The sequence below is a fragment of the Petaurus breviceps genome, unplaced genomic scaffold (assembly GCF_028583685.1).
Source record: "Petaurus breviceps papuanus isolate PSGF00001 unplaced genomic scaffold, PetGlider_PUasm1.0 688, whole genome shotgun sequence".
NCBI lineage: Eukaryota > Metazoa > Chordata > Mammalia > Diprotodontia > Petauridae > Petaurus > Petaurus breviceps.
Genome location: NW_027186457.1, coordinates 24036914 through 24049858, shown reverse-complemented (window position 1 = coordinate 24049858; position 12945 = coordinate 24036914). Strand labels below are relative to the sequence as shown.

At 40.4% G+C, this 12945-nt stretch overlaps 1 protein-coding gene across 2 annotated transcripts in view; it reads right to left on the bottom strand.

The window, feature by feature from the left end:
* Window positions 1–1871: 1871 nt before the first annotated feature.
* LAMP3 (lysosomal associated membrane protein 3) overlaps window positions 1872–12945 on the bottom strand; it is a 28722-nt gene continuing 17648 nt past the window's right edge. Inside the window, exons 5-7 of one of the 2 annotated variants that reach the window (XM_069104788.1) lie at window positions 10019–10189; window positions 6910–7071; window positions 2733–2870 (exon numbers count right to left, since the gene is read on the bottom strand). In XM_069104788.1, the coding sequence (XP_068960889.1) occupies window positions 6932–7071; window positions 10019–10189 (311 nt within the window). In that variant the 3' untranslated portion in view covers window positions 2733–2870; window positions 6910–6931. Of the gene's footprint in view, window positions 2871–6909; window positions 7072–10018; window positions 10190–12945 lie in introns of both variants that reach the window. The other variant, XM_069104789.1, reaches the window with a different exon arrangement.

Genomic DNA, 12945 nt, shown 5'->3' with positions numbered 1-12945 from the left:
CTTTCCTGGACAGCTCAGAAGTTATCCTGTATATAAAATCTTCCTTTCTTCCTCTACCACCTGCTGAAATACCTTCACTATTGGGAAATTCTTTATTTCTAGCCTGCATCTTTCATGCACCAAAATAAACCCATTGCTCTGTAAAACTAGGGAGTGCACTTGTCTAGGACTCAGTGATGACGTAGAGCCATTATCTTACAATACAATGCTTGTTATTCATTTTTGTTGTTATTGTTCAGTCATTTTCAGTAGTGCCCAACTCTTTGTGACTCAATTTTGAGGTTTCCTTGGCAAAGATGCTAGAGTGGCAAAGATTTCCTTCTCCAGCTCATTTTACAGATAAGGAAACTGAGACAAACAGGGTTAAGTGACTTGCCCAAGGTCGCACAGCTAGTAAGTGTCTGAGGCCAGATTTGAGCTCAGGAAGATGAGTCTGCCTGACTCCAGGCCCAGCACTCTATGCACTTTCTCACCTAGTCACCCCTTTTATTCATTATTTTTTAACTTCTCCAGAAGGAAGTTTGTCATCTCTCATTCCCACAATGCTACTAGATAGCTGTTTTCCACTTTTCAGCTAAACTCCTTGAGAAGGTCATCTATATTTGATGTTTCTACTTCCCTCTAATCTCTTTTAAATCTTCTGTGATCTGGTTTCTGACCTCATTATTCTACCAAAACTACTCTTCAAGTTACCCAGTATCTCTTAATTGCCAAATCAAATGACTTTTTCTCTGTCCTCAACTCGTAGAATTTTAGTGTTACATCATTCCCAGCTGTAAATGCCTTGCCTTCTAGGATTACTTTCTGTTTGCTCTGTATATATCTTGTACATATGATTCCTTCCTTCCTTCCTTCCTTCCTTCCTTCCTTCCTTCCTTCCTTCCTTCCTTCCTTCCTTCCTTCCTTCCTTCCTTCCTCCCTCCCTTCCTTCCTCTCCCTACTCTCCCTTCCTCCTTTCCTTTTGTCCACATAGAGATTCATACCCTTACCCCTGGATGCTTTGCCCAAAGGAATATATATTTTGATTGCTGATACCTAGCAAGATAATCTTGGGGTTTATAGGCTAGATTTCTTTTTTATGGACCATACCTTAAATCTAAATCACCCTGGCTCTCATTGATTGGCCAACAACATATCCAGCCCAAACCTCACTGGGACATTGTTTTGGTTCTGATGGCTCAGAGTAAGTGTAAATAGCACTTGTTTCTGTTTTGACCAGTAACCCTGAGTTTCTTCCCCTCCCAGATTGATTTTTTTTTACTAGGTAAAGGCCATTCATTGCTTCATTTTTACCTAGACTTAATCACTGAATGGGTATTGCCTCAGACAAACTGAGACCTGGAAAGGACCTTAGCTTAAAAAGGTCAAGTTCTCCCACTGCATCAGGGCCATCTCCAGTTGTTCTGATCTATATCTTGCCACTGGACCTGGATGGCTCTGGAGGAGAGAGTGAGGCTGGTGACTTTGCTCAGCCCTCCCTCACAATTCCCTCGAAAGTCATGACATCACCTTCCTAATGTCATGGTCTTTTTTGACCGCAAAGGACAAACAACATATATCTTGTATGTACCTATTTACTTACATATTGTCTCCCTTGTTAGAATGTGAGATCCCGGAAGACAGGGACTGTTTTTGCCTTTCTTTGGACCCCAAGTGGTTAGTATAGCGACAAGCACATAAAAGTGCTTAATAAATAATTGTTGACTGATTGACTATAAAGTAAGGGAGTTAGATAATATGATTTCCAAGGTCTCTGCCTTAAATCTGTGATACTGGGAGTAGACTTCCTGGTTTGATATTTATACCTGTTAATCTGTTTCTCCCTTCAGTCAATTACAGCTTTAAGAGAGGAGTGAATATAATTCAATCAATTTAGTTCAATTCAGCAAATATTTATTAAATTCCAACGGGGATCAGGGAATCGAAAGATGAAAAACAGACATTTATATAAATGCATATAAAAGATATAGACATTAATTTTATTTTTCACTTTTACCACCTTACATCAAAATTCTAGAAAATCACCTAGCATGCTCATATCACAACTAAAGAGCCCACAAAAGCTCTGTCTTTATATTCTTGGCGGAGTTGCAAAGGAATACAGACCTAGAGCTGGAAGTCATAGACTCCAACCCCTCTGAGGAAACTGAGACCCAAAGGCCATAGGTTCACAAATTTAAAGATAGAAGGGACCCTAGAGGCCAGGAGACTAATCCTCCCATTTTACAGATAAGAAAACAGAAGCCCAGAGTGGGAAAATACCTCAAGAATGTAAAAGACAAAAAAGAAAGTCTAACTTCTGGCCAAGGAGGCCACATCTCCAAAACAAATGAAAAGAAAATAACAAACAGTGCAGGCCCCTTTAACAGTCAATAATGTGATTGACAGGCTCAATGTCTTGTTCCTTGTCAGAAAGCATTTTGTTATTTTGGTGCTCTAGTTTCCTGTGGTCAGAATGCCTCTTACCGAAAAACCAATTAGTTCCCTTCAATAACCAGTTAAATCTTGTCACACATGCACCTCCGCCCTCCTGTCTCCCTCTGCCCCCATCTAACTATGAACATTTTTTTCTCTCTTCTGTTGAACATTGGCCTGGATAAAATTGGGAAATGCTGGAGTTTGAGACAACAGCAATGAATGTAATTTAAGAAGTTACTACAAGGGAATTCCCTAAGGTCTTGTAGATAACAAAGGAATTCCAAACCCTTTCATTTTTTCTGGGATTCCTTATACCAACTAGATCCTCTGGTATCCCAGTGATTTTCTCCTCAGACGAATTCCACAAAAAACCAAGGCCAGGATACAGAGAGGAATGACGATCAAAACAATCACTGGAATCATAATCGTGTAGTCAGATGTGCACTCGATCACTGAAAGAAGAGACAGGTAGAGGATAGCAGGCAAAGAGTAAGGTTATACCAACTTAATCTTCCAGCTGATTGCCCTGCAAAGAAGGGTCTCAAATGTTAGTGAAGATAATTTATATCATTAGGTGGGTAGTTTTGAAAGTTTCAGTCACCCATATTTTCTACTTTGTAATAATATTTAGATTTTAATGATTTTTTCCCTCTCAATGAACCAAAAATGTTAGAAAACGGTCCTGAGTTAGGGTTTTTTTTTTTTTTTGAGGAGGTGGGGGGAAGGAGAGTTTTATCTGTATGGAGAATTCCTATGTAGAACTTTCCTTGACCATTCAGTAACTTGTCTATAACTTATAGTCTTAGAAAGTTGCTTGGGGCACTAAGAGGTATGTGACTTGCCCTACTTGTCAGACACAGAGCTTGAACCCTGCTCTTCCTGATTCCAAGGCTAGCTCTCTAACCATTGTCACTGCCATGTAGTTAGTTATGAAAGCTAAAAAAGAGGATGTTAGTCAACTTGACAAATCTGTATTTTACTTTCCTCCAGTGCAATGAGATTCATAATTTTAAAATTAATCTACATTTATCTTGAAGAAATATACCTGTTTCTAGCAACATCATTGTGTTCTTTCCTTCCAAATCATTTTGAATACAGAACTGATTAGTGTGTGACTGAGCTGGGACAAATGACAGTCACAGGGAACTTTAAAGTTTATTTTAGTCTAGCACTGGGGGTTCTTCTCTTTTTGTATGTGTCACAGACCCTTTTGGCAATCTGGTGAAACCTGAGGATCCTGTTTTAGAATAGTATTTTAAAATGCATAATATAAAATACATAGAATTACAAAACCAATATTCATTTTTTCCCATCCAAGTTCCCAAACCCCAAATGAGTCCATGGATCTCAGGTGAAGAGTCCCTGGTCCAACCCTTTCCCCACAGCACCCATTAGAATCTACTACCATCTTCTTGGCAAGACACCTGAGAAGCCTAGCCAGCATTGAGAGTAGGTAGTAGAAATTCAGATTGAAAAGCTCGAAAAAACATAATAGGAAACCCAGTAGAATGAGAGAATGATTTGGAAGCAAGTGCATGATGGGCAAGCTAGCAGAGAGATGGAGACTACGGAAAGGTCCCACCAATAGGCATCGGTCAGCAAAAATACAGCCAGGCTCCCTAGGAATTAGACTTAGTGGGCAACTTTCAGCTCACTGAGAATTAAGGAGAGAGTAAGGTGTCCCCTTTCTTTCAGGAACCAAGGCCACTGGCTGCTTGAGAGCCATCATGGCCCAGTGGAGTGCTTCTTACCCTTGTATTATTCTACTTATCTTGGCACACCTCCATGCCCCTCATTACACCGGTGCTAGAGCACGGCTTCAAAGCTCAGACCTAAGAGGAATGGAGAGGCCAGCTCGTCCCATTCAGGTAACCTTTGATTTGATGGCGTTCTAACCTAAACATTTCCAAACTCTGGTTCCTCTCTTCATTGCCCTCTAGGAACTTTTCCCTGCTCCCTTTCAGCTCCAACGGCAACTTAGGAACACTTGGTTTGGAATCATTCTCCCAAATTTAGAATTTAGAGCTTGGAAGGTACCTTGGAGATCATCTAATCCAGTATTATTCCTTTACAGAGGAGGTTAATGATTCTATGGTAACCAGCATCAAATAATATGAATGATTGCAAGAAAGAGAAACAGAAAACAACTAGACCTGACTCCTTTTGAACATCCAGTTCTACTGCATCATCCCAGAAATCCATTTAATCAACAAAATTTTGGTCTGGAAAAATTCCCTAGTAACAAAAGATTAGTCTTGCTTTGGGAATGTTACAGCAAGATTGACGATAGCCTTAACTATTCGTGCTGGGAGAGGACACATGGACAGTGTGTCATGAAGGCAATTTTAGTATTCACTGGCATTTCAAACGTGACAATATGGGTGCTTCAGATGAGTATGAGGCTCCTCTAATAGCTAAACGAAACTAGGCAAGTATCTGAGCTCCATTCCTCATCCTCAAAGTCTGTCATAGTCTTAGAGCCATGAGATTTCAGAGGCTGTATACCCTTTCAGTTATAAATGAGGAAACTGAGGTCTTGGGATGTTATGTGGCTTGACCAAATTGATATTGGTAGTAATTTTCTGAGGTTGGATTGGATCTTAGAATCGGTCTCATGACTCCTGAGTCAGTATTCTTTCCACTGTTTCCTCTCTTGAGCATTCTGTCTATGGCTCCATCAGCCCTCAGTTACTCTGGGGAATCTGGTTTGCCATTGATTGAGAAGAATTGTAAAGGACATCTGGGGCATGTAATCATAAGTAACTCAACGTGGGATTTCCTGACACTTGAGAGAGGCTATGATATACTCAAGACCTTCTGGAGGCTTCAGAGACCCTTTTCCATTCTGGACACTTTGAAGAAATTTAGGAATGGAAATTCTCCCAAATGACAAGAAGTAAATTTCCTAGTTGCAACTACAACTGAGAAGTTCTCAATTTCTATGCATGTCCTAAGAGAAATAATGAATTGTGTCTGGGGTGGGGGTGGGGAGAGTATTGTCCTTAAAATAAAAACAGTTGGAAAAATATTTTTAGTATGAAGAAGCCCATTGTCTCTGTAGAATTTTAGATGGTGTAAAAGAACTGTGATTGTGTTGATAGTCTTAAGGATCTGCTTGAAGTTTGGAAGGATGACGTGACTTTCCCTAATTCTAAGCAATTCACTCTGTCCACTACCCTCTGTTGCCTCTAAATTCTTGGTCACCCTATTTAAATATAGCCTATTTTGTAGGAAAAGGTAAGTTGTCTATTGGAACAGATTTTTTTCCCTCTACTTAGCATATACTTCTTGCCAAGAATCGTTGCTTTATATTTTTTTTAAAAAATAATTGGGGTTAAGTAACTTGCTCAAGATTACATGGCCAGTTATTTCTGGGTGTGGTGCTAAGTATCTGAGCACGGATTCGATCCTAGGTCATTCTGACTCTGGGGCCAGTGCTCTTACTTGCTGTGCTACCTGGCCACCCCTGCTTTATAATTCTTTAAAATGTTTGCAAAAGAGAGAGAAGCACCCTCCAGAAGGCAGTACTAGTCCTCAAACTTTTGATTATGTTTGTTTTTTTTTTTAAGCAATCGGGGTTAAGTAACTTGCTCAAGGTTACATGGCCAGTTATTTCTGGGTGTGGTGCTGAGTATCTGAGCCCAGGATTTGATCTCCAGGTCGATCCCAACACTGGAGCTGGAGCTCTTACTCTCTGAGCCACCTGGCCATCCCCTCATTATGTTTTAATGTTTTCCAAAGGAAAAAAAAAATATATCCAAACTGTCCCAAAATATAGAAGAGGAAATCTGGGAGCACAGAGCAGGGACAAGGGATGCCAGAGACAGATAAACAGAATGGGGGAAGAGGATCAAGAGAACAGAGAATAAACAAATCCTAAAGTGAAAAGTAAAGGTTTAGCAAATTTTAAAAAAATAATCAACTAGATATCCCTCTATGATATACTCATTTCTTGCAAAATTTGCCAATTTTCCAACTCAATCATAATCTGAAGTTGGATTTTGGTCCTGAATCTAGAGGTTTCAAAAGATTTCTGGAAACCCATATGGATTTGTCTAAGTGCACTGATTTTTAAAAAATCATATTTTTAATAACACAAAAAGACTCAGACTAGCTGCAAAATATACAAGAAGCATGTGAACAGTTGGAGCACATGCCTCCTACATTTTGAGGGGTTTTCTTCCTTTTCTGGGTGCCCAGCTCACTGCTGGCTCACTTTACTCTGCAACCTTCTCTCCTTTATGGAAATGAGAGATGTGCAAGTCAGCCTGAGTAAGCCATAGGAGACTCAAGTGATTCCTGTCCGGGCTGCCCCTCTCTCCCCACTGGGCCCCAGACAATCCTGCTGGCAAAGTGGTAGAACAGCCTCATCCCAGAGTCTCCTGTCAGAATTCTCAGGGTGCAGTATCCAGCCAGAGAAAGAGTCAATCCCTTGTCACTAGACTGAGCTGTAGGAAGGCAATGCCCAAGGCCCTGGAACTTGCTACGCACATTTTGAAGAAGGTGGGTGCTTTTAGATACGTTCATATCCTCTGCCGGACCGCTTCCTGGCAACGAGGCATGCAGTGAGCAAAACCCCCAGCAATCCTGCGATACTCAGGCCCACAGCCACAGGGATTGCTCTCCTGTTTTTGTCACTGAAGCATTCATCCACTGCAATTGAAATTAGAGGGAGAAATATTACAGCTGGGCAGGGGCAGCCAGGAGGAGCTGACGTACTTGTCAGCCCAAAATTTATGCTAGGGGATATCGAAGTGGAGAAAGTTTGATGATTCCCTCAATGTCAAGGGGTCAATAGGCACTTCCAGAGATAAAGTAAGATAAGGCAGCAATCCACTTTTAGCCAGGGAGGCAGCAGGAGGGAATGTTTTTTAATATCACATTTAAAAAAAATGTTTAGAGGAGCCTATGATTTAGTTTGGAGCTGGAAGAGATCTTAGGGCCATCTAGTCTAACCCTTTTATTTTACAGGTGAGTAAATTGAGGCCCAGAGAGGTAAAGGAACTTTCTAAGATCATACAGCTGGTACATGACAGGAAAAGTTTGAACCTATATCTCTTGATTGTAAAGTCAATGTTCTTTTCGCTGTACCATAATGCTCATATTTATCTTTAGGACTGATAGGAAAGGAAATGGGCTGGGCATGTAGGCAGATGGAGAAATGGCAAGATCATGAATTTAGATCTGGAGGGAATCTTAGAGGTCATCTAGTCCAACCCTCACATTTACAGATAAGAGACCAAGGCCCAGAGAGGGGAAGGGACTTTCCCAAGGTCACTTAGCTAGTAAGTAAGGATCTGAGGTCCTTTGACTCTGAAGCCAATGGTCTTCCATTGCATCACACTCCCTCAAGGAACAACTTGAGTGTACATTGATGCCTCTAAGATACTAATGTTAGATCATTTTGGGAGAATTGATGAAAAAAATGGGCAAAAGTAACAGGAGAGGAAGTCATGAAAACAGAGGCTTCCAGTTAAGTTGAGGGCGGGCTGTAAAAGAGTCCAGTTCTCCTCTATCTGCTTCAGAAACAACCACCCAAAAAAGGAACTAGGTCAAATAATGATCAAGAAATCTAAATAGAAAGAAAAATCCAAGTAGAAATGTCATTAAGCTGTTTTACCCAACCAAAGACTTCACAAAGACATAATGAACTATAAATTCTAGAAGAGGTATCATACTTGGAAAGTTAGCATGAGCTCAAGTGAAAACCACCATAGTACCTAAATTGTGATCAGTAGATTGTAGAGCTCTGACCAAGGCCTCTGAAGTCTGCTATCACTCAACACAGAGACCCATAAGGATAGGTAGAAGCCAAAGGCTAGAGCTTGGGAAACTGAGTTCAGGATCAGATAGGGCCTGACCACCTCATCCCAGAATGTGAGAGGGAACTGACCACTGTACAAAAAACCCAAATGGGAAACTGAGGTTGTTGATATGAGTAAACAGAAGAGGACATAAAATACTACCGAAGAATATTATGGGTCAAGAGATACCCAAGAGATAAACATAGAAGAAAAGAGTGATTTCACAACAATTACAAGCAGAACCTCAGAGAAAAAGGCTTACCCACAAGGACAAATAAGAAGTAGAAAAGGAATTATAAGTGACATGAAAGCTCTGGAAAAAATAATTGGAAAGAGAATAAATGGTTTATAACAGAAACTGAAAAAGTTATCTAAGACTCCATGGAAATTAGAATTAACCAAACTGAACTTAATGACTCCATGAGAGAGCAAGAAATATTAGAACAAAACCCAAAGTTTGAAGAACATAGATGAAAATATAAAGTATCTACTATAAAAAAGAACTGATCTGAAAAACAGGTTAAAGAGAGATAACTTAAGAATCATTAGGCTACCTAAAAACCATGACCCCCAAATCAACCCCACCTCCACAAAAAAATCCTGTATACTGTATTTCAAGACATCATGAATGAAAACTTATTAGATGTACTAGAATGAGAGAGTAAAATGAAAATCAAAAGAATTCACCAATTACCTCTTAAAAGATAACCCAAAATGAAAACTTCCATGAACATCAAAATGCCAAAATCCTGAGTAATATTATGAATTCTCACTTTGGTGGTTAAAATAAAAGCAGAAGTTGGATGTAAAATAAATTACTATGAAAAGGCCCTTTTTAAGGCTGGTAATGGATTGCTATTGATAGCTAGGAGAAGTGGCTTCCAAAAGTGACTTTAAACTATCAGTTCTCTCCTTACTGGTGATTTCTAGTCCTAATAATCAGAGTGAGATAGGTTCTATCATTGAGATCCTGAATTTTAACTCCCCTTAAGCACAAATTTGGGATCTGGGTTGAGAAGTGTTGCAAGATCTCAAAGGTGTTCTCCCAATACAGACAAGCCAGAAGGCTATAACTGTGTGTAAATAAGCTTGGTGTGTGTGCACATGTATGCATATGCTATTGACAGTGCTTATTTGATCATGTGAATAAGTAAATAAATGTGTGTTTGTAAGAGCAAGTCCTTGGCCCTGCTTAATTATGTTGTTAAGATTGTATAGGAACAAAGGAAGGGGCCTTAGAAGTTATCCAGTAGAATTTCCTTATTTTACAGTTGAAGAAACTAAGGCCCAGAGAAGTTAAATGACTTTACTACTGTTACCCAAGTAGCAAGTTGCAGAGCCAATATTGGAACCTGGGACTTCTCTATCTCTCTTTTCCCTCCATTACACATTCCATTGCACCTCACTGCCTTCTTTAAATCATACACATTTTCCATTTTAAATGTGTTTGATTTAGTGTAAATAAATAGATGCTTGTCTGAGCACGAGTGAGTACATGCACATGGGGTAAGGTATGTGATAGGGAGTTCTGTGTTTTGTGTTTGAATATGAGTTTGTGGAGGAGGGATGACATTGATGAAAGGAGTAGTCACATACTGAGAAGTGCAGAAAGATGTGTTTTAGCATGCCTACAGATGCCTACCGGTCTAAGTGTGTGCGTGCACACACACACACACACACGTACCCCTACTTTCTAGGGTGCTCAATGCTGTGGCTGTTTCAGCAACATTTGGAGCTGCTCTTGTGTCTCTCTGTATAAACTATGTGAGTTCTTCCTTCCCCTCCTCCCAACTTACCATTCCCAAAGTGTTCACCATCAAAATCAAAGGCTTGGAGTTGGACATTGACAGTGTGCAGCTGGAGATAGGATGACAGCTCAAGAGTCTGCTCACTGACACACTTGAAGGAGTGCCCCACCTTGGTCTCAAACATCATCAGCCCACCTTTCAGGCCCCTGTAGACTTTCCCTGCGAACACCAAGAAACATTAGGAGGTTAGAACTGGAAGGGACTTTAGAGACCACAATGAGAAAACAGGGACCCAGAAAAGGAAAGCGACTTGCTCAGAGTCATGTGCTGCTGGATTAGAGCTTGGACTTGAACCTGGATCTTAGTTCTTTCACCTTCACCATTCTGCTTTCCTGGGATTCAAGGATAGGCTTTTTAGTTGTATTAGGTTTGGTGAGTGACTTTTGTTTGTTCAAGTAGTCACAGTCATGAAAGGGATGAGCAAGCCACTCCTTTAATCACCCAAAGTGGAAAAAAATGTGGGAGGCAGCCTGTGTGGTTAGACGATCTTGTTTCTTAGAGCCCTTCTGAAGGTCAGCCACTCTGTGGAAATGACAGCATTCTTGTGGCATTTGGGGGAATTTTTTTGCTACCTCATATGGGTAAATCTCATGTAAACCAAAATAGGATAAAGAGGAAACAAGAGTGGGTTGGAATTTTTCTTTAGCCATTTTAAATCCTAGTGGCAGAGCTAGTCTATCTGCCTAGCATTTTATGTATCCACATTCACTAATCATATATTGCACACTTTCAGTTATCCACACACAGGGACTTAGAACCTTTGATCAACACCACTTGTAAACATCTGGAATGCTCTCCCTCCACATCTTCCCCTCTTGGAAGCCTTGACTCAGCTCACTTGCTACCTTCTGCAGTGTCTTTGCTATTCCCCCAGTCACTAGCGCCCTCTGCTATAAGGTTACCTTGTATCGACTCTCCCCTAATTACAATGTAAGTTCCTTGAGAACAGTAGCTATTTTAGCTGTTTCTATGTATTCCCTGAACTTAGTACAATGGCTGGCACATGATAAATACTTATTGATTGATGGAGTCATTTTATAGGAACGGTTGTCAATTCAGCTCCTAATGCCTACAGAGCCCTGTGCTAAATGCTAGGAGTTACAAAGTTTAGATAAGAGACCAATCCTGTCTTCATGAATGTATAGTATGATAAGGAAATATGATGGGCAGCTGGGTGACTCAGAGGTGGACAGAGCACTGGGTCTGGAGTCAGGCTTATCTTCCCGGCTTCAAATTCAGCCTCAGACACTTACTAGCATTGTAACAGAAAGTCACTTGCCCCTCTGTGTCTCAGTTCCTTGTCTGTAACATGAGCTGGAGAAGGAAATGGCAAACTGGTCCAGTGTCTTTGCCAAGAAAACTACATATAAGGTCACAAAGAGTTGGGCACAACTTAGAGTAACAACAAAGGGGGCACGATAACTTTACAAATAACTATAATACAAATTAATAGTTGATAAAAGCATCAAGAAGCTGCAAAATGAAATGTCTAAGGAGATTGGTGATGGTGGTGGTGGGTTTCATTATGTATTGTGAAGGATCAGGGAAGGCTTCATGGAGAAGGTGGCAGTTAACTAAGTGGTGCAGTGGATAGAGCACCGAGCCTATAGTCAGAAAGACCCAAGTTTAAGTTTGACCTCAGACGCTTAATAGCTGTGTCACTTGGGCAAATCACTTAACCTCTGTCTGCCTTGGTTTCCACGACTGTGAAATGGGGGTTATAGCAGCACCCACTTCACAGGGTTGTTCCTTATAGAGAATCAAATGAGATAATAATCATAAAGCTCTTAGCACAGTGCCTAGCACATAGTAAGTGCTATGTAAACTTTAATTATTATTATTAATATGGGCAAGAATTCACCAGGTGCAGAAGGGGAAGGAAGGAATTTCCAGGCATAGGGAACATCATGAGCAAAAACACAGAAGTGGGAAAGTCAGGGCACTTTCAGGGACAGAGATTGGCATTATTTGGTTAGAGGATAGAGGACAGGGAAGTTATATAAAACAGACTAGAAAGGTGACAGATAATGGGGGGATCTTGAATGTTTGGCAAATGCATTTGAATTTTACTTGGAGAGCAATAGGGAGTTATTGAAGTTTTGATTTTTGCTTTTCTGATTAGAAGAGTGATAATTACCAGTGATAATGACCAGATCTATGCATAAGGAGGAATCCTTCCACATTTACCAGATGAACCACACTGTGCATATATACATGTAACTCTACCACCCATCATATGTCATAGCTTGCTGCTGCAGCCCTGGAGCTACTTTATTCTTCCTTTCTCAACTCAGCATCCTATGTAATCAGAGTCAGTTCTGCCTTCCTTTAACCCTGACCCAGCCAACCAAATTTTTTTTTGAAGGGGGAAGGCAAGGCAATTAAGGTTAAGTGACTTGCCCAAGGTCCCACAGCTAGTCAAGTGTCAAGTGTCTGAGGCCAGATTTGAAATCATGTCCTGACTTCAGAGTCGGTGCTCTATTCACTGTGCCACCTAGCTGCCCCATAAGTTTTAATTAGTAAAGATCATTAGCTAAACTCTTGCCTATGACTAGCATCAACCAGTTTATGTTAGAAGTCTTATTTGCTGGATAATGTCTAACATGTGCATGAGATACCAGTGAACTCATGCTTAACTAATGATTGGTGGTGTTAGCCTTTGGATTCATGTGGAATTTATCTAACTCATATCCAATAGATCTTTGCCCCATAGCTTTTAGTTCTTAGCAGAGAATTTTAGTTACTATAGGCAGAATAATATAGCACTCTTACTCCTCCCAAAATGCTGGACTTAAAGTTAGATTCCCAGAATTGGAATCCTATACATTTTTCTCTCTTTCCCTCTTATTTATCTCTCTTTCTACCTTTTTCTCTTCTCTTCTCTTCTCTTCTCTTCTCTTCTCTTCTCTTCTCTT